The sequence below is a fragment of the Pristis pectinata genome, chromosome 9 (genome assembly GCF_009764475.1).
Source record: "Pristis pectinata isolate sPriPec2 chromosome 9, sPriPec2.1.pri, whole genome shotgun sequence".
NCBI classification, from domain to species: Eukaryota; Metazoa; Chordata; class Chondrichthyes; order Rhinopristiformes; family Pristidae; genus Pristis; species Pristis pectinata.
The window spans coordinates 87,253,484-87,278,964 of record NC_067413.1 but is presented as its reverse complement, the minus strand read 5'-3'; the positions used below and the strand labels follow the sequence as shown (position 1 = coordinate 87,278,964).

At 41.3% G+C, this 25,481-nt stretch overlaps 1 protein-coding gene across 1 annotated transcript in view; it reads right to left on the bottom strand.

The window, feature by feature from the left end:
* Positions 1–1,173: 1,173 nt before the first annotated feature.
* Positions 1,174–25,481, bottom strand: part of LOC127574026 (A-kinase anchor protein 7-like) — a 49,837-nt gene continuing 25,529 nt past the window's right edge. Inside the window, exons 6-8 of the mRNA XM_052022619.1 lie at positions 23,185–23,297; positions 4,392–4,539; positions 1,174–1,298 (exon numbers count right to left, since the gene is read on the bottom strand). Of these exons, the coding sequence (XP_051878579.1) occupies positions 1,174–1,298; positions 4,392–4,539; positions 23,185–23,297 (386 nt within the window). The remainder of the gene's footprint in view (positions 1,299–4,391; positions 4,540–23,184; positions 23,298–25,481) is intronic.

The window sequence follows — 25,481 nt, the reverse complement described above, 5'->3', positions numbered from 1 at the left end:
TTTAGCCTCCGAGTCATACAGTTATGGGTTTCAGTCACCCTCTTGAAACTTCTGTGCGATTCAGGCCTTTTTATTTTTGCCTAAACCATCTGATGGAGGTAGTTCAGCAGACACGGTGGTCCCATTTTTTTTTGATGGGATGTTGAACTGACCCACTCCCTCCCATCAGGTAGGGGGAAAAAAAAACACTTGGAACCTTTGAAACAAGGGGTCCATGGGAATTCTGTCCACTGTTCTGATCAATCATTAGCTCTCAACCAATTTAAAAAATGCTCTAGTCATTTCATTTCTGCTTTTTACATCACACTGTGTGCAAATTGGTTCCTGCACAATGTCATGGTTGTTTTTCAGTCATGCTAATTAGATAAAATTTTGCTACTGCAACTTTATTTTCCTAAATTACAGTAACCCATTTTCAGTGTACTGGGGGAAAAAAATGATCTTTTGTAACACAATTACTTTTCATGTCTTATTCCTCCAGGCATCCTATGAAATTTTCAAGCAATGAAATAGAATCTTGGGTGTGCAATTTTTCGTTAGGGATCTGTAGAAATGGTACAGAGACTCTACTTTGGTGATATTCCCAATTAATTTAGAGCAAGTATGCCAGCATGACACAGATCTTACCTCCCCTACATTTTTCAGGTATGTTGAGACATTGCACCAGTAGGATTACAAGCATGAATCAGAGTTAACACGTTAGCCAGTTCAACAATATTCTGATTCAATGCAGCTATATTACTATTCAGTGCTGCAAAGCTACATCTGAAAGACCTCTCAAACTGCTCCATCCCAGACTGAACAATACATTTCAGCTCTTCCATTTCAGTTTGTATTGCAGGCAAACCAGACTGGGCAGAACTTCTCTCAGGTTCTTTCTGAATGGCAGACTGCAGATGATCCAGACTATTTTGGATTCCAGCTCGAGTGCATTCTAGACTAGACTGGATGGTTGCTTTTATATCCACTAAATCATTGTGCATTTTGTCAAATCCCTCTTTCTGCACACACAGAATGCCACTGAATGGATGATCTACTTGTGTGAAAGCATCACGAGTCGATAGACATCTTGACAGACTTTGTGTACTTGCGTCCAGATTTGTAGGCTCTATAGCAGTTAGTTCAGTTAGATGGAGCTTATAGGCCATGTCTTCCCCTTTAAAGTCTTCTGACTCAGTGGCTTTTCCAACTCCACCTGTTTGCTGACTTTTCTGGAGATATTGGAGGTGGCTCAAGAGTATTAGCAACTTCTGAATTCCCTAAAAGGAAGTTGGAAGAAAGTGGTGTGCTGTTCAGTCCTGTTGAAGAAAGAATTAAAACGATATGAGTAGACTGCAGCTTGGTGTACAAGTACAACTTCTGTTACCTCTTGCCATATTGTAATTATTCAACTTTACATGTTGTTGCTTAACTATATAAAACTGTTGATGTTATTTGAGGTGTCTGGTTCATATACTTCCACTCATTATTGATTTTGTTCCTAATCTGTTTACAGTACAATTTCACCACCATTCCACCCAACGCCAAAGACAATGTTATAGAGCAGCAATCATGTTTTATGTATTTTTACCAAACATACTTAAATACTTAGCCAGGAGATCATCATAATTCAGTATTACATGAATATTGGGCAAAACAAATAGGACAACAATTAGCATGTGTCAGGACAAGTCAAGAATATTAAAAGTTAAACCATAACATAATGCATCCTATTGTTCCACCTCCATTTGCCACTACAATTAAATAGGCGATGAAGACAAACCTCCAGGCAGGCACGGTAGTGTAGCGGTTAGCGTAACGCTATTACAGCGCCAGCAACCTGGCTTCAATTCCAGCCGCTGTAAGGAGTTTGTACGTTCTCCCCGTGACTGCATGGGTTTCCTCCGGGTGCTCCACTTTCCTCCCACATTCCAAAGACATACGGGTTAGGAAGTTGTGGGCATGCTACGTTGGCGCTGGAAGTGTGGTGGCACTTGCAGGCTGCCCCCAGAACACGCTACACAGAAGATGCATTTCACTCTGTTTCAATGTACATGTGACTAACAAAGAAATCTTAAAAATCTTGTATCTTATCAATCAAGATGCAGGTGCTATATATTGGAAAACCTTAAAATGTAAAAATACATGTGAGATCTACAGCATTTTTGATACCAGAAAGTACTAGCAGAGGGACCTGCATGAATTGGTTTCAATCTCAGAAAATAACAATTTCCGAGTTCTCAACAGTGGGTGGTTTGAAACTAAAGTTCCAGGTTCTCCTTATTCTCCAAAGCATTTATGGATGTGAAGGATTTGCTGATGAAAAGCATTTGAATGAAGACATTCATGCACACTTCCAGAAGGATTACTCAGTTTTAAAAAGCCCAACCAACGTTCTCTTTTCTTACCCAGACTTCCTCAGATAATTATGGCAGTCCATGTTTTCCACCCAGTGATTAGCAAGCTCAGCACTTCATATGGACATACTCTGCAAATCCCTATACACAGCAGTTTTGAGCCACAGCACAAGTCTGAATATATTCAGCTTAATTGTTAAAAGCAAAATCCCTTTCTCTTTCTGCCATCTAGAGGCAGAAAGTGGAGATTTCCTGTGCTCTGCAGCAAACATTTCCATAACCATTATACTGTTTTGGTTCCATGAAACCTGGTGCCTTTTCAGCAGAAAATTCACACATAAATGCTACAAGATCTTCAGATTCTATTGCTCTTCAAGCAGTTAAATGCTATTGACATGATTGTAAAACAGTTCAAAGTTTAAATCTGCTGGTACTATTGGCATTTCACAGCATTGCCTAGATTTAAATTATTCTCCCCAAAAAAAACCTTTCCACATCCAGCTTCCCATCTATATGTCCAATTTCCAGAGATGATGGTCTAAAAATGAATGTTAGACTATCACATTGTTTCTATATTAAATTGAACCACCACAGATCGACTCGAGTTCGATTAGTTTCACTATTATTCAGTTTAATCTAAAGTGTTTTTGTACAGTTAAATTTTTGGTGATTTGCAATTGTTGCTGCATTAACAGATTTTAAATCAGGATGTACCATTATTTTAATCTGCCTGCTCTCTCACTACACTTGTATTTTCCAAGCTCTTGGCGTCGTTCCCTAGTCCATAACATTAGTAACCTCACCCTTACTGTTCACTTTATCTTCTAAATTCTCATTTCAATTCATTGTAGAAATATTGAATTGTAAGACTGTTTCCTTTGGACATATCACCCAGATAGGGAAGCAGAATAGAGTAATTTATCTCATAGGGAGGTGACAATGATAGCAGATATCAGAATATAGTAATTTAAACTAGACAGGCAACTCTTAACAGATGGATCAAGGCAACGTGTCAGTCTTGATGGTTCGCAGTTATGGTTGTCGACTTCTTGAGCCGCATGGGCAAGCATGGCTTGTCTTAAGACCTTAAACCTCTGCTCTTTCTAGATTGTTGTTTTACCTGCTTTTACAGTTATCTATAGGGGCAGGGACACCCTGTCCCCAAATCAGTCACTAAGTTAAAGGCACCTGTCAATTCATCCAACTACAAGTCAATAGGTGACAAGAAAGGTTTTTCTTAGCCTGACACCAGCCTCAGTATAATCATTTTCTTATTTAGGGATTTCACTTATCTTGTAAGCTCAGGTAGTTACCACCCCAACCCCTTATAAAGCTGTGGATGTTGCATCATAAATGCTGCCCGACCTGCTGAATATTTCAGGCTTCAAGCAACTGCCTGTATCCTGCATAACAGTTCCAGCAGTGACTGATTTGTTTTCTCATTTCTGCCCTCACTCACGACCTTTTATTTACATCTCCTCCCTTAGGCAGCACCAACAGCATTTGTCTCACCTACATCCTTTTGGTCTCTGCCCTATCACAGACATTCCCTTAGTTCTCTCCATCCCTCCCCCTTCTCAGCAACTTTTAACACGCTTTCTCAACTTTCCCCCCCCCATTTTGAGGATAGATCGACCCAAAACATTAACTGTGTTCTCTTCCCACAGCTGTTATGTACTTACAGCATTTTCGGTTTTTATTTCTGATTTCCAGCATCTGCAGTATTTGCAATCTGATTTATACTGCACACCCGTTTTCTAACCCATGATCCACTACCAAAATTTTGCACTGTACCTTCCAGGGACACATTACCATTTCTAAAGACAGCTGGTTAGCACAAACAGGTTGTTACCCATTGTGTTGAAATAGGTAAAAGGGAACTAGTTTTCTTGCAAACCACAAATGTTTAACAGATACCAATATCTCTAAGTTTCATAGATTATAAATTTATTCACTCTTATTGCCTTTGTATTATTATTATAAATATCCATATTAAATTCTTCTGCACAGTTAAGCTTGCAGCTTTCATTTGATCAGTGAAATCACTATACCTACCTACATTTATTGAGGTCTCGCAATGGTAATAGCCAGAGGGCTGATTTTTCTTGTGCATTGAGCACAGATCAATACGTGTAAAAACTTCTGTGCCAAAGAACAGTATTTTCATATTCCTTGTAGAGCTCTGGCAGATTTTTCGCAAGCCCTGAAATAGAAAAATAATGCAACTGGAAAGGTTTTAGCTTGACTGCATTATTTTAGTATGGTTCCTTATCAAGACAGGAATGCCAGAGAGTGATTTAACATTGGGCCAGATTGCACTCAACTCAGCTTGTGCTTTATAGCCACTCCTCCACCCTGTTGTGGTTCTAACCCTTTAGGGCCACGTGTATCCCAAGTTCTGGCGAGCAAAGTGCCTCAATCATTCTGCAAGGGGCAACTAGGCCACAAGATGCAGCATGGCTACATCCATGAACTGCTCCCTATGGCCTGCTGACAGATTGTGCCAACTGCTGAAACTGTTGACAACAAATAATTGGGACCTGGAGTAAGGAGTGCTGAACAGAGGAGTTTCAGGCAATAGGTTTTTAAACCTGGTTCTCAGATTCCCAGACCGCCTGCCAGTTACATGACCTGGATGTGCCAGAGTGCAAGAGGTTGCAGCCCAAGTATTTGAACAAACTGCTCAAGTTAAATTGTTAAATTGGTTTATTACTGTCACATGTACCAAGGTAGTGAAAAACTTTGTTTTGCATTGCATCCATACAGATCATCTCATCACATCAGTACATTGAGGGAAAAAAAAACAGAATGCAGAATATAGTTACAAAGAAAGTGCAGTGCAGACAGACAATAAAAGGTGCAAGGTAGATTATGAGGTCAAGAGTCCATCTTATCATACTAGGGGACTGTTCAATAGCTTTATAATAGCAGGATAGAGGCTGTCCTTGAGCCTGCTGATATTGGCTTTCAGGCTTTTGTATCTTCTGCCCGAATGGGGGTGGGGGGGTGGTTAAGAGGAGAATGTCCCAGGGTGGGAGGGGTCTTTGATTATGTTGGCTGCTTTACTGAGGCAGCGAGAAGTGTAGACAGAGTCCACGGAGGGGAGGCTGGTTTTTGTGATGTGCTCAGCTGTGACCACAACTCTCTGCAGTTTCTAGTGGTCTTGGGCTGAGCAGTTGCCATACCAAGCCACGATACACCATAGAAAGCATCCTATCTGGATGCATCTATAAAAATTGGTGAGGGTTGACAGGGACATGCTGAAATTCTTTAGCTTTCTGAAGTAAAGGTGCTGGTGAGCTTTCTTGGCCATCTTCAGGCTCACACTCCTGATCTACGGACATCTGGTTCAGAGGGAACAAGGGATAGGATGGGAGAAGCTTGTTGGTCAGTGGACCTCCTTATCGGTCTACCCCTGGTCCTGGCCAAGGTGGCCATTCACAAGTCCAGGCAGTGGGCCATTTTGGGAGGGGCGGTCCACCTGAGCTGACTGCCTGCCCCCTCTTCTGGGTGATGTTGGATAGGAAGAACAGTGATCACCGCAGGGGCTGGAGTGCATCCTGGGCACCACTGAAAATATTTTAGTTTAGGTGTTTTATTTTTGATTTTTAGGAGGAAAACTGATTACCTTCCACTGATCTGAGACACGAATCACCTGTACCAGCAAGTGGCCCACAGCCCTCTTAGGTAGACAATTCCAAAGGTTCACCACCCTCTGGATGGAGAATTTCTCCTCTCCTCTGTACTGAGAGTTTCTATTCACATTAAGCAGCACATTGGCGCAGCTGGTAGAGCTGCTGCCTCACAGCTCCAGTAATCGAGGTCCAATCCTGACCTCCAGTAATGCCTGTGCAGCAATTGCACATTCTCCTCCAGACCATGTGGGTTTCCCCCAGGTGCTCTGGTTTCCTGTCACCGTTCAAAGATGCGCAGGTTGTAGGTCAATTGTCCACTGTACAGTTTGAGCAGAGTTGATGGGAATGTGAGGAGAATAAAAATGGATTCGTGTAGGATTAGTGTGCATAGATGTTTTATGGTCAGTACAGACTCTGGAAGGAAGAACTTCTTTCTATATTATATGCCAATGACCAATTTAAAATATTAAAATTAATTACCAAAATTTAAATTTACTTAATTTTCACTTATGCAAAATAACATAACAAATTAGACCACTTACCCTCATTTATCTTTTTAATGAAGGTCACCAACCTCATTCAAATGAATGGGGCCACAGGAGTGGCACCAGCTGTGCCTGGCCGAAAGCCAAGATGCCAGATATGAAGTGTAACCAGCACCTTGATTCAGTAACTAATGGATTACCCTGGACTCTACGGCAATTCCGTCACAGAATGAAAGGTCACATATACCTACATCTGACCTGGGACATCCTGTACTTCAACACTGCAGTAAGTAGAATTCTGGGCTCATTGATGCACACACTGCAACCAGCCAGCAGGACTAGCCATCAGTGCAATCTGGACCATTAAGCATCAAATTATCCATTTTTTTAAAAAAAACTTCATTGATGGAATACATTACTTGAATGCTGGTCATCCCTCACTGATTTGTAGACCTTTGATCAATTCATCAGCTTTGAGGCAGCTCAACCACCACTGCATTTTAAAAACATTAACCTCACTAAGTTTTATTCTTCCTTTCCGCACTTAATGATGGAGACTTCCCAAAGCACTATTCTAAATGCTGAACAATTCACTGCATTGTCTATTATTGAAGTAGAGTTTGATAGAACTTACATTTTCAAGTTTAAAAAGTTGGACTGATTAGGAATTCAACAGTACTAAAACAAAATAAGGATCTGTTGCAACCCAAAAATTAATCAGTCAGATGCGACATCTCCCATTTTGAACAAGAGCATTGCAAATCTGAGTTTATGAAAAACATACACAACAGATGCTTTCCCCTGATGGTTCCACAAAAATTTTGTTTTACACACAAAAAAGTCTTCAATGTTGTTTTCAACCTTTAAACCAACATCTGGCAGGTTATTTGTTAAAATAACATTGCTTTGTTTTACTACTTGATAAATGCATACAAGGTATTTTGGCAAACTGGATCCAAAATTCACTTGATAGGAGACAGAGGGTAGTGGTGGACGTTGTTTTTCTGACTGGAAGTCTGTAACCAGTGGTGTACCGCAGGGATCAGTGAGGAACGATGGTCAGAGTCTGTTTCCAAGGGTAGAGGAGTCTAAAACTGGAGGCCTAGGTTTAAGGTGAGAAGGAAAATATCAGAAGGGCAAGTTTTTTCCACACAGAGGGTGGCAGGTATATGGAATAAGCTCCAGAAGCGGTGGTAGAGGCAGGTACAATCACAGCTTTCAAAAAGCAGTTGGACAGATACATGGATAGGAAAGAGGGCTATGGGCCAAATGCAGGATAATGGGATTAGCCTAAGTAGGCATCTCAGTCAGCATGGACGAGGCAGACTGAAGGGCCTGTTTCCGTGCTATATAAATCTGACAATTGTAAGTGAATGAAGACTTTGCGAATGGCATGCTTGCCTTCATCGGTTGGGGCACTGAGTATAAAAGTTGGGAAGTCATGTTGTAACTGTATAAATCTTTGGTTAAGCCAGATTTGGAGTGTTGTATGTGGTTCTGGTTGCCGTACTGCAAGGATGTAGAGGCTCTGGAGAGGGTGCAGAAGTAGTTCAAAGTGTTGCCTGGATTAGAGAGCATTTGTTATAAGGAGAGGTTGGATAAATTTGAATTGTTTTCTCTGGAGCATCAGAGGCTGAGGAGCGACCTGATAGGTGTGTAAAATTTGAGAGGCATAGTTAGTGGTGAAGGTGATAAAATTAATGAGTTCCACACAGGTGCAGGAAGCAGCACCAATGCAGTTCCAAACCTTCTCCAGTACCACTCCCCAACTCTTTCTCCACTACAACAATGACTGCATTGGTGCTGCTTTCTGCACTTAAGAACTCAATTCATCACCTTCGTCACCACCTTCCACCCTTCTCTCGAATTCACGGACCATTTCTGACATTTCTCTCCCTTTTCTAGACCTGTCTGTCTTCATCTCAGGAGAAACTATCCACTCACATTTACAATAACTGACTACCACAGCTACTTAGACTACATCTCTTCCCAACCTAATCTTATAAGGATGCCATCCCTTTCTCAGTTTTTCTGCCTCTGCTCTCAAGAAGAGGCCTTCCATTCCAAGGTATTGAAATATCATTGTTTCAGGAAACGTGGCTTCCCTTCTACTGTGGTTGATGGAGCCCTTTCTCGCATCTCCTGTTTCTTGGGACTTCTGCTCTCACTCCACCTCCCTCCAGGTAGAAGAGATAGTTTCCTTAGTCTTCAACCAACACCTTACTAGCACATCATCCTTCATCATTTCCACCAGCTACATCTTCACCCCACCCATTTCCACCTTCCACAGGGATCACTCCCACCTCACTCCTTCTGCCTCTTATTCCCCCTGCCTGTATCATCCACCTGCCTCTACATCCCAACTCCACCCCCTTCCCCTACCTGGCTTGATCTACCCATCATCCTTCACCCCTCCTCAGTCCTTCAATCACTCCGGCTTCTATCTCACCACTGCCCCTCTCCTCTTTACACCAGCTATCTCCCCTCTCAGTCCTGATGCAGGGTTTTGACCATCCATTTACCCCCAAGCTGCTGCTTGACCTGCTGAGTTCCTCCAGCAGACTGTTTGTTGCTCCAAGTTCCAACATCTGCAGTCTTGTCTCTCCTGGTATTTCTCACATTTTGCTTATTTTTCCTGAAGCTACTTTTATTTAATTTCTTAACATCAATTTTCAATACCACTTCAACAATCAACAGCCCAAAATAAGGGCCAATCATATCCCTTGCTCATCCTACCTCCTTTTAAATCATCCAGTATTCCCTCCTGATCCAGCACACTCCTCTGATTCCAGCTTAAATGGAATCATAATATCACCAAGACACCTAATAGGGGCCAAAGCTCTACTAACAGCTTCTTTTCCTGACCCAGTAATATTGCATCTGGCATTCTTCCAAGTATTATTTCTTCAATTGATCCTCCTCTGCAATAGATGCCCCTTGGTGACAGTGTGCTCAGACATGGGGAAAGCCTCAAGGCATAAAGTGATGATATCCAGCTCTCCACCATTACCAAGCCCTCTGGCATTTCTGCTGTCAGGTTTCAAATCATTAAATCTTGGAGCACCTATAATTTTGTTCATCACATTGTTCTTCTTTCTCTCCTCTCCACCCCTCCAAAATCAGGGATTTCTTACCTTTACCAGTTCCACCTACCTAGGCACTGTTTGGACTTTGCAGTCTTGGCGCCCTATTTGATCCACAAGGACACTAAGATTCCATCCCTGTGTCTTCCCCATCACAATGACTGTTGATTTCAACTTCTGACATTACCTCTCTTAACTTGCCCCAGAAATCCTGATGCATTCCATGAGAATTGGATTTGTACTTGGAGAGAGAAAAAACTGAAAAAATGTAGAATATTATTCGACGAGTTTTTATAAATAACTGCCACGGGTGCAAAGGGGAATAAAGAGCTTCCTGGCTCTACAATTTTATGAATGCAACATAAAAAAAAGAATGCGAGTATTCCACTATTATGTTGGACTATATCTGTCTTATGCAAAACACTTGCCATCATCTATTCCATGTCATTTTGCTCAGCCATCATCTCTAAATGTCCTCAAACACCCTTGTACCAATAGTGCTCAAATGTTAAAGTTCTTGCCTCAAAAACAACTAAAAATCAGTCATGAATTCACTTCTATTTTACTGCATCCCATATACCTGGTTCTCCCTCAGTCCAAAATTGTAGTGTTTCTCATATGCGTCTTAATTTGCACCATTGACAGCCATGTTTTCAGCTGTTCGTGTCCTTGCGAGTCCTTCCTTAGAAGGTCACCCACCCTTGATCAAGTATATAGCCACTTCAGCTAACAGTTCCTTCTCCGGCTTTGCATTTTTATTTGCATCCATTTTCCTCTTAAACCTGAAGCATAACTGCAGGTCATAGAACTTAGAAATTTATGGTTTGAAGTGAGTGAGTTTTGTGCCAAAAGTCAGATTATTATACCATATAAATTTATAGACTTCACATAATTCACTCTAAAGTGTAGCAAGATGTCGTCATGCATGGTATCTAGCACAAAGCCCTATCAGCACAGAGCAGCACATCAAACTAGATCTATTGTGAACCAGAGAATCTGATTCTATAGAGGTCTTAGTGCATGAAAAATCATGACAGCATTCCCATCTCTCCACCACAACGTGGCAGTGTATATTCTCCATGCAAGTATATTACGGTATATTTCTCCCTTTGACATGTTCATTTCCTCCACTTTCCTGGCCTTCAGTTGTAAAACTGATGAACTGTACGTCTCTAGCTGCCTCTGATGTGCCAATAACTAACCATAAAGATATTTCAGACAACTTAAGCATAATTCACCCTGTGGATTTTCCCTTCTCTGCTCGGAGATGCCAACTCAGAATCAATTCAACATTGTTATAATGGAGAATGGATGAGAATGCAACCTTTATCTACAGTAATTGAGCAAATTAATATTCAGTACCTGCCTTTATGCTGTGTATTTATGTGTAATATGTAAAATGGGAGGGGGAAGGTGGAGATGGAGTGAGATGGGGAGGAGAACAAAGCAACAGCAGCTGTTCTTTAAAATCAATTGGTGCAGCTTTAGGTGAAATTAAAGCACAGCAGGCAGTATTTAATCGACAAAATAATGGAATACGAAAGATGTGAAGTGCAATTACAGAGGCAGCTTGGGTACAATTGAACCATTTTGGCAGGAAAAGGAAGGAAATAGCAACTCCAACAGGTTTCATAACCATCACAACCATTCACCTCACACATGGAGAAGGTGCAAATGTTTTTTCTGGTGATGACAACAAGCAGGCACTGAATGCTGCAGGGAGGGAACAAAAAGAGATTTAACTCAGTTATCAGTTCCAAAGCATACAGCAGATTTCCTGATTTGGTAGCTCAACAGAAAGTTAGTGATCCCTTGTCTGCGGATGCATTTAGACATTCAAAGAGTACTTCGACCCACAGCTGCTTGAGATAGGAAGAGCCACAAATTCCGTACATGGCAATCAGCAAAAAAAGAAGGGGGGAATGCCGAGCAACCTGCACTGAAAGAGTTGCAGTACACTGCAACTTGAGATTTTTACATCATGCACTGAGAGGCAGTGACCTATGGGACAAAAGGATACAACCTACATCATTAGGCACAAAAAAAACTAATTTTACTTGACTTTCAGGATTGCAACTTGCCTGTAGGTAAGAACATAAGAAATAGGAGCAGGATTCAGCCATCTGGCCCATTGAGCCTGCTCCGCCATTCAATAAGATCATGGTTAATTTGGCCATGGACTCAGATCCACCTATAGTACCTGCCTTTTCCCCATAACCCTTAATTCCCTTACTATGCAAAAATCTGTCTGTGTCTTAAATATATTTAATGAGATAGCCTTCACTGCTTCCCTGGGCAGAAAATTCCACAGATTCACTACTCTGGGAAAAGCAGTTTCTCCTCTTCTGTCCTATATCTATTCCCACAAACCTTGAGGCTATGTCCCCTAGTTCTAGTCTCACTTAACAGTGGAAACAACCTTCCTGCCTCTATCTTATCTATCCCATTCATAATTTTATGTTTCTCTAAGATCCCCTCCTCTCATTCTTCTGAATTCCAGCAAGTATAGTCCCAGGCGACTCACTCTCTCCTCATAGGCTTACCCCCTCATCTCCGGAATTAACCTGGTGAACCTCCTCTGCACCACCTCCAAAGTCAGTACATCTTTCCTCAAGTAAGGAGACCAGAACTGCACAGAGTACTCCAGGTGCGGCCTTACCGGTACCCTGTACAGTTGCAGCATAACCTCCCTGCTCTTAAATTCAATCCCTCGAGTAATGAAGGCCAACATTCCATTTGCCTTCTTGATAACCTGTTGCACCTGCAAACCAACCTTTTGCAATTCATGCACAAGCACCCCCAAGTCCCTCTGCATAACAGCATGCTGCAATATTTCACCATTTAAATAATAATCTGATCTTCTATTTTTCCTTCCAAAGTGGATGACCTCACATTTACCAACATTGCACTCAATCTGCCAGACCCTTGCCCACTCACTTAACCTATCTATATCTCTCTGCAGACTCTCCACATCCTCTGCACAATTTGTTTTTCTATTCAATTTAGTGTCATCAGCAAACTTAGATACATTACACTTGGTCCCCTCTTCCAAATTGTTCATGTACATCATGAACAGTTGTGGGCCCAGCACCAATCCCTGCAGCACCCCGCTTATCACCAATTGCCAACCAGAGAAATGTCCATTTATCCTGTCTCATCTTATCTGCCTTATTGGTTAACTAATCCTCTATCCATGCTAATACATTACCCCTAACTCCATGCATCCTTATCTTATGGATAAGTCTTTTATGCAGCACCTTATCGAACATCTTCTGGAAATCCAAGTACGCAACATCCACCTGTTCCCCTCTATCCACTGTGCTCATTATATCCTCAAAGAACTCCAATCAGTTTGTCAAACAGGACTTGCCCTTCCTGAATCGATGCTGTATCGGCCTGGTGGAACCACTTCTATCCAGATTTCTCACTATTTCTTCCTTAGTGATAGCTTCATGCATTTTCCTGACTACAGACGTTAAGCTAACTAGCCTATATTTACACCTGCCTTTTGCCTACATCCTTTCCCCATTCCTACATTTGCTGTCTTCCAATCTGCCAGGACCTCCCCAGAGTCCAGAGAATTTTGGTAAATTATCACAAATGCCTCTACTATAACTGCCGCCATTTCTTTCAGTACCCTGGGATGCATCCCATCAGGATCAAGAGAGTTGTTTACTTTTAGGCCCAGTAGTTTGCTCATCACTACCTCTTTAGTGACAGCAATTGTATCGAGGTCCTCAACTCCCATCACATCCACGTAACATCTCTCTTTGGCACGTTAGACGTGTCCTCCACTGTGAAGACCAACACAAAATAGTTGTTCAAGGCCTTGGCCATTTCCACATTACCCAATATTAATTCCTCCTTCTCATCTTCCAAGGGACCTACATTCACTTGAGCCACCCTTTTCTGCTTTATATAATTATAAAAACTTTTACTATCTATCTGTTTTATATTTTGTGCTAGTTTACTTTCATAATCTACAGTATCTTCCTTTTCCTTATTGCTTGCTTAGTGGTTCTTTATTGCTTTTTAAAGTTTTCCCAATCTTCCAGTTTCCCACTACTCTTGGCAACTTCGTATGCATAAGCTTTTAGCTTGATGCCTTCTTTTATTTCCTTAGTTATCCAAGGATGACTCTCCCACCCTTACTGTCCTTGCTTTTAACTGGAATATACTTTTGTTGAGCAGTGAAAAATCTCTTTGAAAGTCTTCCACTGTCCCACCATATAGCCTATGTTTCCAGTCTACACTAGCCAACTCCTCCCTCATCCCATTGTAGTCTCCCTTGTTTAGGCATCATACACTGGTTTAGATCGAACTATTGCACCCTCCATTTGTATGAGAAATTCAATCATACTGTGATCACTCTTTCCAAGAGGATCCCAAACTACAAGATCGTTAATTTTACCTGTCTCATTGCACAGGACCAGATCTAAGATAGCATCTTCCCTTGCAGGTTCACTAACATGTTATTCAAGAAAGCTATCACGGATGCATTTTATGAAGTCCTCCTCAAGACTGTCTCAACCAACCTGATTCGCCCAATGTGGAAGTTAAAGTCCCCAATAACAACTGCTGTTCCATTCTTACATGCATCAAATATTTCTTGGTTTATTGCCTGTGCCACTGTAATGTTATTATTTGGTGGCCTATAAACAACTCCCACCAGTGATTTTTTTCCCTTCACTATCCCTAAACTCTACCCAGATGGACTCGACATTCTCCTCCATAGATCTTTTATCGTCTCTCACTATCTACCCCACCTCACTTACCTTCCCGCTTATCCTTCTGTATCACCCGATTCCCCAGATATTTAATTCCCACTCATCTCCACCCTGCAACCACGTTTCTGTAATGATCACTAAATCATATGCCTTTGTACTGATTTGTGCCACAAGTTCACTGAGCTGGTTTTGAATACTACGGGCATTCAGATATCATGCCCCTATACTCATTGTCCTTTGAGAATCTAGTAGCCTTTGTGTTTGACTTTTCTGTACTCCACTCTTTTTTTCTTTAACTTTTGCTTTGGTCTCTGCTTTGCTTCACTGTCTTTCTGCATGGACTCCCATCCCCCTGCCATATTAGTTTAAACCCTCCCCAACAGCACTAGCAAACAATCTCCCTAGGACATTGATCCCAGTCCTACTCAGGTGTAGACTGTCCAGTTTGTACTGGTCCCAGCTCCCCCAAAACTGGTTTGAATACCCCAGGAATCTGAAACCCTCCCTCCTGCACCACTGCTCAAGCCAGATATTCATCTTAACTATGCTGCTATTCCAACTCTGACTGGCACGTGGCACAGGTAGTAATCTTGAGATTACCAGCTTTGAGGTCCTACTTTTTAAAATCTCTCTCCATCTCCTAGCTCCCTAACTTCGGCTTGTAGGACCTCATCCTGCTTTTTCCCTATATCATTGGTACCTACATGCACCACAACAACTGGCTGTTCACCCTCCCCTTCCAGAATGCCCTGCAGCCACTCCGAGACATCCCTGACCCTTGCACCTGGGAGGCAACACACCAACCAGGAGTCCTGTTTGTGGCCACAGGAGCTCCTGTCTATTTCCCTTACCATGGAATTCCCCACCACTATAGCTCTGCCACTCTTTTTCCTGCCCTCCTGTGCAGCAGAGCCACTCACGGTGCCATGATCCTGGCTACTGCTACCTTCCCCTGATGAGCCATCTCCCCCAACAGTATCCAAAGCGGTACATCTGTTCTGGAAGGAGATGACTATAGGGGACTCCTGCACTACCTTCCTGCCACTGCTCTGCCTGTTGGGCACTCATTCCCTATCCTTCTCTAGGCCTTTAAACTGCAGCATGACCAACTCACTAAACGTGCTATCCACAACATCCTCAGCACCGTGGATGCTCCAAAGTGAATCCATGCACAGCTCCAGTGCTATCATGCAGTCTGTCAGGAGACACTTGCTGCACACGTAGTCATCAGGAGCACTGGCAGCCTCCCGGAGTTCTCACATTGCACAGGAGGAGCATGACAGGTCTGAGCTCACCTGCCATGACTAAAAAGCTTGGAGGGAAAAGAAAGACAAAAAAAATAAGAACCTACCCTGACTTTACCTTAGTGTTGCTCACCCTCCTCACTGAAGCCTGGTATTCACCAAGCCCACATTTAGACAACCAGCAGCACTGTGACTAGACAGTAGCCCCTTTCAGAATGGCTGCTCTGCTTGACCATAACTTATTGGCTGCTGATAATTAGCCAATCACCTATTAACAGCTGACTTGCCTCTTAAATTCCTGCAAGTGAAACTCACAAGGAGACTCACTTCTTTCCAAATCTCCTGCTCTCACTCCAAGTCGCTGAATCCTTAGCCTCCGCCTCTTCCCACCAAAGTCTCAACTCCCCACTAACACTGGTACACTCACACAACGGCTGCTCGAAAATGGCCACTCTGCTTGACCCTTACTTCTTGTTATTGGCTGCTGTTAACGAGCCAATGAGCTAATCAACTACTGACAACTTGCAAATGTGCCTCTTTAAGACTCCTGCAAGGTGAAACTCACAAGCTTAGAGACTCACCTCCTTTCAAAACATCCCACTCCAAGTCCTGACTCCTGCAAGGTGAAACTCAAGCTGCCAAGATGGCTGTCAAGAATACCAGGGAATTCCATCCTTTGCAGACTTAAATATGATGGTAGCCTACAGTAAGACAACAAATCACCTTGACTTCCTTATAGGGAGACTACAGTCAGTGCAGATTGGCAATAACATCTCGTCCTCGCTGACTATCAACACAGGTGCACCTCAAAGATGCGTGCTTAGCCCACTCTACTCCCTCTACACATGACTGTGGCTAAGCACAGCTCAAATGCCATTTATAAATTCATCAATGACACTACTATTGTTGGCAGAATCTCAGATGGTGATGAGGTGGTGTACAGGAGTGAGACAGATTGGCTGGTTGAGTGGTGTCACAACAACAACCTTGCACACTCAATGTCAGCAAGACCAAGGAATTGATTGTGGACTTCAGGAAGGAAAAGTCAGGAGAACCCACACCTCAGAGGATTTATCCTGGGCCCAACACATTGATGCAACCATGAAGAAAGCATGCCAGTGCCTCTACTTTATTAGGAGTCTGAGGAGATTTGCTATGTCACCAAACACTCTTATAGATTTCTATAGATGTTCAGTGGAGAGCATTGACTGGTTGCATCACAGCCTGGTATGGAGCCTCCAATGCACAGGATCACACGAGGCTGCAGAGGGTTATAGACACAGCCAGGTCCATCACAGACACCAGCCTCACAACGTTGAGGAGATCTTCAAGAGGCTGTGCCTCAAGAAGGCAGCATCATTAAAGACCCTCACCATCCACGACACGCCTTCTTCCATTACTACCATTGGAGACAAGGTACAGGAGCCTGAAGACCCACACTCAATGATTCAAGAACAGCTTCTTCCCCTCTGCCGTCAGACTTCTGAATGATTCACGAACACTACCTCATTTTCCCTTTTTGGAGTATTTATTTTTGTAATTTACAGATTTTAGGTCTTTACACTGTACTGCTGCTGCAAAACAACAAATTTCATGTCATATATGTCAGTGATAATAAATCTGATTCTAAGATTCCAAACCTAAATCCCAAAGCTGTGGTACAGAAACAGTAACAGCATGTATCCACAAGTGGTGAAAGTCCACATTTGTGTGTGCTGGCCATCATTGCCCGTGCATCTGTACTGTTAAAGAGTTTGAATTCTACTTATTCCAGAAGATCACAGAGGCAGCTTGCAAACAAACACAAGGCAATAGCTAAGAGCAGACTTTCTATGCAGCACTAACACAGAACAGGTTTCTTAAAGTCATTAAGAAGGAATCTGTACAATAATACAATGCTGCAGATAGCCATCTGTGACACTGAATGCCAACTCTGTTAGGCAAGGATTAGCTGGCAAGTTTGTAATTTCTTTGGAAAAGTGATACTGGGATAAATTTGTTCTCATTATTGGTAATCCTGGATCCTAAGGCTGCAATTCAGTCTGAAAGCCATCATTGTCAGAAAAGCAAGCAGTTTTATTATCATTGTACATTTATACAATTAAGCAATCATTTGTCAAAGTAAAATAAAATTGCTGACACGATATCATAGTGATACAGCACAGGAACAGGCCTTTCAGCTGTCATGTCCACGTTGACTATTAAGTACACAATTGTACTACTCCCATTTACAGGCCACTGGACCATAACCTTTGATGCCTTGGCAGTTCAGGTGTTCATCTAAATTATTGCACAAAACATCTAATTTTGGTACTGGGTCAATTTTCAAACTGCAACTTGTAGGTGAGGATTTCCCAGTTATTGCTACAGAGGTCACACACTTGAATCAGCAAGATGCATTACAAGGATTAATCTACAAACACACCAAGAATGGATCAAATGAAGATTTACAGCCTGACTTTGAAGGGAGAGTAGAGAAGTAGCAATGATGCAAAAAGTAATGTCTCATGGCAAGCAAAAACAACTTCAGGTGCAAAAAGCCCCCAGAACACACTACACAAAAGATGCATCCCACTGTGTTTCAATGTACATGTGACTAATAAAGATATCTTCTCTCATCTTAAAAAAGAATTAGAGTTAACAGACCAGTTAGCAAATGTGTCTCAGCAATGGGACCAGACTGAAATAGTCTGTTCTATAGAGAGAAACATCGCATGGAGACAAGCCCTTTGGCCCAATTTGTCCACATCAACTGTGTTGCCCAGCGAGTTAGTCCCATCTGCCTGCATTTGGCCCAAAGCCCTCTAAACCTCTCCTCTGTATTTATCTAGATGGTTTTTAAAATGTTCCTGCCTCAAACACCAATTCTGGGAGCTCATTCCAAATACACTCCACCTTTTGCATAAAGCTGCCCCTGATGTCCCTTTTAAATCTCTTGCCTCTGATCTTAAACCTATGCCCTTTTTTTTTAAGCAACCCCTCCCTGGGAGAAAGACTGTGCTTTCACCCTGTCTGTTCCCTCGTAATATTATACACCTCTATCAGGTCACCCCTCAACCTCCTATGTTCCAGGGAATGAAGTCCTAGTCTACACAACTAGCCTTGTAACTCAAACCCTCAAGTCCAGACAACATCCTGGTAAATCTTTTCTGCACTCTTTCTAGTTTAATAACATCTTTCCTATAAACGGGTGACTAAATCCAAACCAAGATACTACCTGGATTGGAGAGCAGGTCTTTTGAGCATAGGTTGAGCGAGCTAGGGCTTTTCTCTTTGGAACAAAGGAGGATGAGAGGTGACCTGATAGAGGTGTACAAGAGGCATAGATCGAGTGGACAGCCAGTGACTTTTTCCCCATGGCAGAAATGGCTAACACAAGGAGGCATAATTTTAAGGTGATTGGAGGAAAGTACAGGGGATATCAGAGGTAAGTTTTTTGTTACACAGAATGGCAGGTACGTGGAACGCACTGCCAGGGGTGCTGGAGGACATTTAAGAGACTCTTAGGTAAGTACATGAATGATAGAGAAATGGAGTGGTATGGGAGGGAGTGGTTAGATTGATCTTAGAGTAGGTTAAAAGGTCGGTACAATGTCATGGACCGAAGGGCCTGTACTGTGCTGTAATGTTCTATGTAAAACTGTACACAATATTCCAGGTGTGGCCTCACCAACATCTCATAACTGCAACATAATTTCTTAACTTCTCAACTCCTAAACTCAGTCCCCTGACTGAGGAAGGCCAGCGTGCTAAACGCCTTCTTCACCACCCTATCTACCTGTGATGCTGCTTTCAGCAAACTGTGCACTTGCACTCCTAGGTCCCTCTGTTCATAACACTTCCCAGAGCCCTACCATTCACTGTACAAGTCCTACCCTAGCCAGATCTCCCAAAATACAAATGCTACACGTTTATCTGCATTGAAAGCCATTTGCCAATCCTCAGCCCACATACCTAGTCTCAAGGGATATTTAGTATGCATCAGAAGTTGGAAATGTCCATGTGGATCAAATGATCACAGTTGGAGACATATCTGAAGATAATGAAGTGATGCGCAAGATGAATTTATTTTGATATTGGCTAGAGTCAATTAGCATTGAAAAGTCGGAACAGCAGTGAGTTAAGCTGAGGTTGTAAATCTTCAGTTCAAGGAATCAACAATATCAGAGACAAGTTCTCAACTGAGGTAGTCAGTTTAAGAGACAGTCTATAATTAACTGTTCACATATGTTTTTAAAGGAGGAAAGCATTGTAGTGTATTTTAGTATCCAAATAAGTCAGATTTGTAGAATGTAATGATATTACTACTTGCACATATGATGCAAGCACCTTAGGCTGGTGTGCCTTAATAATGGACCCAAATAAAGTATACACCTGATTTTGCTGTACCCTATAAATATTATTGTAAATTGGAGTTTACCAGCATTCCCTATATAATCCTAAGTAGGTTACAGCATGTTTTTGCGCCTCAAGCATTGGTACATTTCCACTACCATTTTCAGTTTCCATTTCTCGTTCTCCATATTCTTGTAACCAAAATAATCTCCTAATGCGGGCAAAAGTCCAGGCAAATATTCAAGAGAACCCAGCTATTTCAAAATGTCAAGCCATTTTAATTTGTTAAAAGGTGAAGCCAGTCTGTGGAAATTTAGGTGGTACAATACCAAGTGCAGCTTAGACATGTCCTTACCAGGAAGCAACACAAAATAAAAGCTCTTTCTAATTTACCAATACAATCAGAAAGCATGTTAGTTCAATGCAATTTGAGGGATTAATATGGGAGAATTCCATTTTAATTGGTTTGCATAAAAGGTACCTGTTAAAACTCAAGTTATGCATGTAGTCATATTTTCCAAAGGGAAAGATTTCCAAGATATTGTCAGAATATATTAAAAAAGATTTTGCATTAAGCAGTCAGCAAAACACTTAAATGCATAAATATCAGTTCCTTAGATGTTTAAAAACTGCACAAAAATATAACTGATGGATACATTAAGGTAAATATTGTTACGTTCCAGATGTGTCCCACAACCTCACTTCATCTCAGAGGTGAGAATGTAGCTTGAACACTTCCCCAGAGGCTATGAAAGCTCATCATGGGTATATACACAAGGCAGTGATCAATAGATTTTTAAGGAAATCAAGAGATGTTGAGGTAGTGCAGGAAAATGGTACTAATGGAAAAGATTAGTCATGATCCTATTGAATTGTGAGGCAAGCTATGAAGCCTTAAACTTAAATACTACCAATCTAGAAATTCTCTTAAATATGTAAAATACTTTTGGTAACAATCTTTGATTTTTCATAATACACTCACTGCACATTCTAACTGATTTAAATTTTAGAGACTGCAAAAGATGATCAAGGTTAATAACCACTGTAATTGCCTCTAACATGCGAGTATTGGAAACTGGGAGAGTTCATGGGAAGGTGGCGATATTGGATTAATTCAAATCGGTGCTTGAGGGTGCAGACTCAGTAAAAAAAAAAATTACACTTCTTGAATAATGTGTTCACAGTGAAGACTGATATGCCTGGTGCACACAGATTTAATTGAATTACTCACTGAGGCAGGCTTTTATGCCAGGGAATCCAATCAAGTAGCTTCCAGACTTTTAAACAAAGCTGATTGACAGTATAGAATAATTGGGAAATTTATCCTCATGTTACATTCTTTTGTCTCAGTTCAGACTATTGAGAGAGGTTATGATCAGAAACCTGGTATTAAGGTTTCTAATGTCAGTCTCTATGTTGCCAGAGAATTAAATGAGCTGGGACTATTGCAACACTCAATGAATATCTATTATTTAGGAAAATCTCCTGCCTGAGAAAGAATTGGCAGAACTGAATACATTTTTACTTCATTTTGAAAATTTATCAAACCAGATTTCTCATCTATAGTCCAAGATGTACAGTGTGCAATGATGTTTTAGTTTGAAAAATACCTTCAGCAGTCATACTACCTCTAGAGAGTGCCTCAGAGAAACTAAAATACTGAATGCTTAGCACACCAAACAATGAATGATTTCTGCAGAAAAACGTGAATGTAGGAAAGATATTTTGGTGGTGTACCCAAATTGAAAGGCACACACCTTTGACTGACTTTGTTGATAAAATGAAAATCGAACAAAGAGCAAAAGTGGTTTTCAAACATTTGCTCTCGCAAGAAACAGCAAGAATGATGGGATGTATACCAACACAAGTGGCAAAGACCATCCAGTCCATCAATCCTGTCCCCTAGCTAAGGTGCAACTGAATATCTTGATCCCTAAAATCAGGCCACCTCCCCTACTGATCCAGCAATGATCATACATTATCCAAGGAAAAGTAAGAATTTGAGAAAGGAAAAGGGGAGAGAAAAGAAATTATTTTTCTGAACCCACCAAACCTCCTTCAGATGCATTCAAAATAAGTTGCTATGAACTAAGGAATCTCACTTAATACTCCACATGACTGAAATGGTTCTACATCAGCTGTAGAAAAAAAGGATTATTGTGCTAAACTTTCCAATTACTTTGACTCTGGTGCAAAGAAATGTGCAGGACTGTGCTTTTGGATACATGAAGGCTAATACAGAAACCACAAATGTGATTTGTAAAATTTACACAAAATAGTAGAGTTTAAATCTTTAAAAAGTAGCCTAAAATTTAAAAAGTGAAATGTAATGTTTTGACTCGTATTACAAAAGCATTCAAAACTACTTCATATGAAGTGTTTCCAATTTAAGCTTCTACTTATTGTGGTTTAAATGTTTAATATGGAGACACTGCACAACTGGGGACAATGGCCCTGAATGTGTGCCCAGCAGCAAGTCATCTGCACACTCTGCTGCCTACTAAAGGTGGTAGGAACTTTCCTAGTATGGTTCACCCATTGGAAGCACTGTTCAGGCCTGGCCCATCCTCAGAGAAGGCACTGCATATAATGAGATTGAGAGTGAGGTAGATGGCAAGCAAACCACAAAGCAGATGGAAAAAAACATCTGACAACAATGGCTCAATTAGCCATCAATATTTTTGAAAATCAGCGAAGTTCAACTTTTTTAAGACTCAATTAAATTTTTCAACTCCTGAAATCATTCTAAAAATTTAAAATCTAAATCATTAAACCATTTTAGTCCTTCAAAGCCTTTCCCTCTATTAAAATTAATGGAGAAGGTGTCCAGCCTAACATAGGATGATAAGGATTTCCTACTGTAAATGATGGGGAATTATCAGAACTTCAGTCTTCCTCACTAGACCCTGAAGTCCAGCATCAGAACCAATTTGTAAGAACACTGTTCAATTATTGACCAAACACTAGCTGCAGATATGGGACTTGCATACAAGTCTCAAAATTGCTCAGTTACGTGGAGAAACATCGGCACTTACACCGGTAAACAACCAAGTATCCTACTAAAATCTGAGCCATTATCAAATTGTTATAATGAAAATAAGATTCTGCCTAGTGTCAGTGCAGATAAACTCAACTCAATGAATTATCCCAGATTCAGGCCAAAACCATTCCAAGAAAGTTGCAAATCTTAGACTTCCTTTAATTATTTAGCTTATTTACACCAGCTAATGCACAGACACAGTGGCCAATAGTATTTAATTACAACAGAAAGATGACCAAATCAGTAAAGGTGCATACCTGACATAGAAAATAATCCATTACATGGTAGTTAACCATTACCTTGCGACGAAGGATAGGTGCTTTGGAGAGCTTCAGAAAGGTTGCATGGGGCTTGAACGCTTTGCTACCTTCAATATTCACACCCAATTCACGAAATAGTATTTCAACAGATTCTGTCAATAAGCAGAGAGAGCATGGTGTTTTATTTGCCAGACAGGCAATTGGTAGAGTTGGGTGAGTAATTCAGTAGGAGACAGCATCACCCAGCAACAGCAGCTTGTTGAACTGAAGACTAACAGAGCTCAATGAAGTAGAGCCAGAGACCATTTCAAAAGGCATCTGGAGGCACAGACAAAACTATTCCACCCCCCCCCCCCCCCCCCCCCCCACAGGAAATGATTCAAGGATGTGCTGAAAGTGTCTTGGAAAGAAAGACAGCTCCTACAGCAGCATCTGGGGTTGTACCAAGAACAGAGGCCATGCATCAGATGCACACACAGTGGCAGAAGGCATGTCGAAGAAACTACCCACCCACTCACCTTCACCCCAGCAAGCAGTTCCTGCCTATCTGTGTCGGAGTTAATGGTTCCCACTAAGACCTCACTAACCAAGAATCCCCAAACAGGAGTGGAAGCAAGTCATTCTCAATCTTGAGGAACTTCCTGAGATGATCATCTTTGCCTTTTATTGTATGAGAATACCAATCAACAGAATTATTCCTGATGAAGGATGTCAGACTAGATTACATTCAAAATGCAACTGACACTACAACTAGCATGCCTACTGGGGAGGAGAGATTTTGGTGACAGGAGTTGTTCGGATGAAATGAAAAACAAGTTCAATGCACACAATTTTGATTCAGAAAGGAGGTCTAACCAAGGCTCTAATGAAAGCAGTTGTAAATTGCTAGAATGAGCAAAGACGACAGTGGGGATTAAGCAAGCTAACAGCATATGCTGTTACAAAGGTGATGAAGAAAAGTAATGGAGGTTTATATCAAGGTTAAATACAGAAAATAAAAATAGTCAATATTCTTTATACAAAAATGATGCTTTGGCTAGATCTGGATCAGTATGCATACAATTTTGCTTTCTAACTGAAGAATTTACCAGCCCTGAAAAAGTATACTTATTCAGATAATGTTAGGAATAAATGAAGCTGGTTAAAAAAAATGAACATGTGGAATTCTAGTGTATTAACCTCCTTCTACAGAACTCTACAATTAAAAAGGGAACAGTTTAAAAATGAGAAGTTCAAGATGAGGTATTTCAGAACTGTTTCAGTAATTTAAAAAAAATAAACTCATTGACACAAATATACAAATTGGGAGTAGGTCATGTGGTTTACCAGGCCAGTTCCACCCTTTAATAAGATTGTGACTGATCTGATTTTAATTCTAATTCCACAGTCCTGTGTATCTACAGAAACCTTTCACCTCCTACTTATCAAGAATGCATCCATCTCTGCCTTAAAAATACTCAAAGACTGTTTCCAGTATGCTTTGAGGAAGAAAGTCCTAAGGATTCATGATCCTCAGGAAAAAAAGATTGCCTCCTATTTGTGAACAGTGAACACCCGAGTTCTAGATTCTCCCATAACTGGAAACCTTTCTATATCCACGTCAAGTCCCTTCTCATTCCAAGCTCTAGTGAATACAAGCCCAGCCTATCCTATCTTTCCTCAAGACAGCAACCCACCTATTCTCAAATGTTAAACCTTCCCTCAAATGCTTCCAATGCACAAGAAAATGAGTAGGCCACTAGGTCCCTTCTGTCTGCCCCATTATTTATGGTTGATCTATGCTGACCTCAACTTCTCTTGTGCCAGTTTCCCATAACTCCCAATTCCTCAATCTTTCAAATAGTTATTTCTTTCCACCTTAAATATTCCTAATGACCTGGCCTCTGCTACTCAGGAAAAAAAAATTCTACACACCTCCATTCTAAATGAATGACTGTCTTGTAACTAGGCCTCCACTTTCCCATGACTCACCAACTAGTAAAAACCCCAACATCTACCCCATCAAGCCCCCTTAGGATATTTTATGCTTGAATAAGGTCACCCCTCATTCTTCTAAACTGCAAGGATACAGACCCAAACTGTCCAGCCTCTCTTGATAGGACAATCCTCTCATCCCAGGAATAAGCCTGGTGAATCTCCTTTGGATCACCTCCAATGGTACTGTATTCTTTTTAGGAAAGAGAACCAAAACTGCACACAGTATTCCAGGTGTGGCCTTAACACTGTACAACTAACTAAACCTCCCTATTTTTAAACTCCAAACCCTTCACAATAAAAGCCAAAATGTCCATTTGCCTTCTTAACTAATTGTTGGACCTGCCTGCTAACTTTGTGAT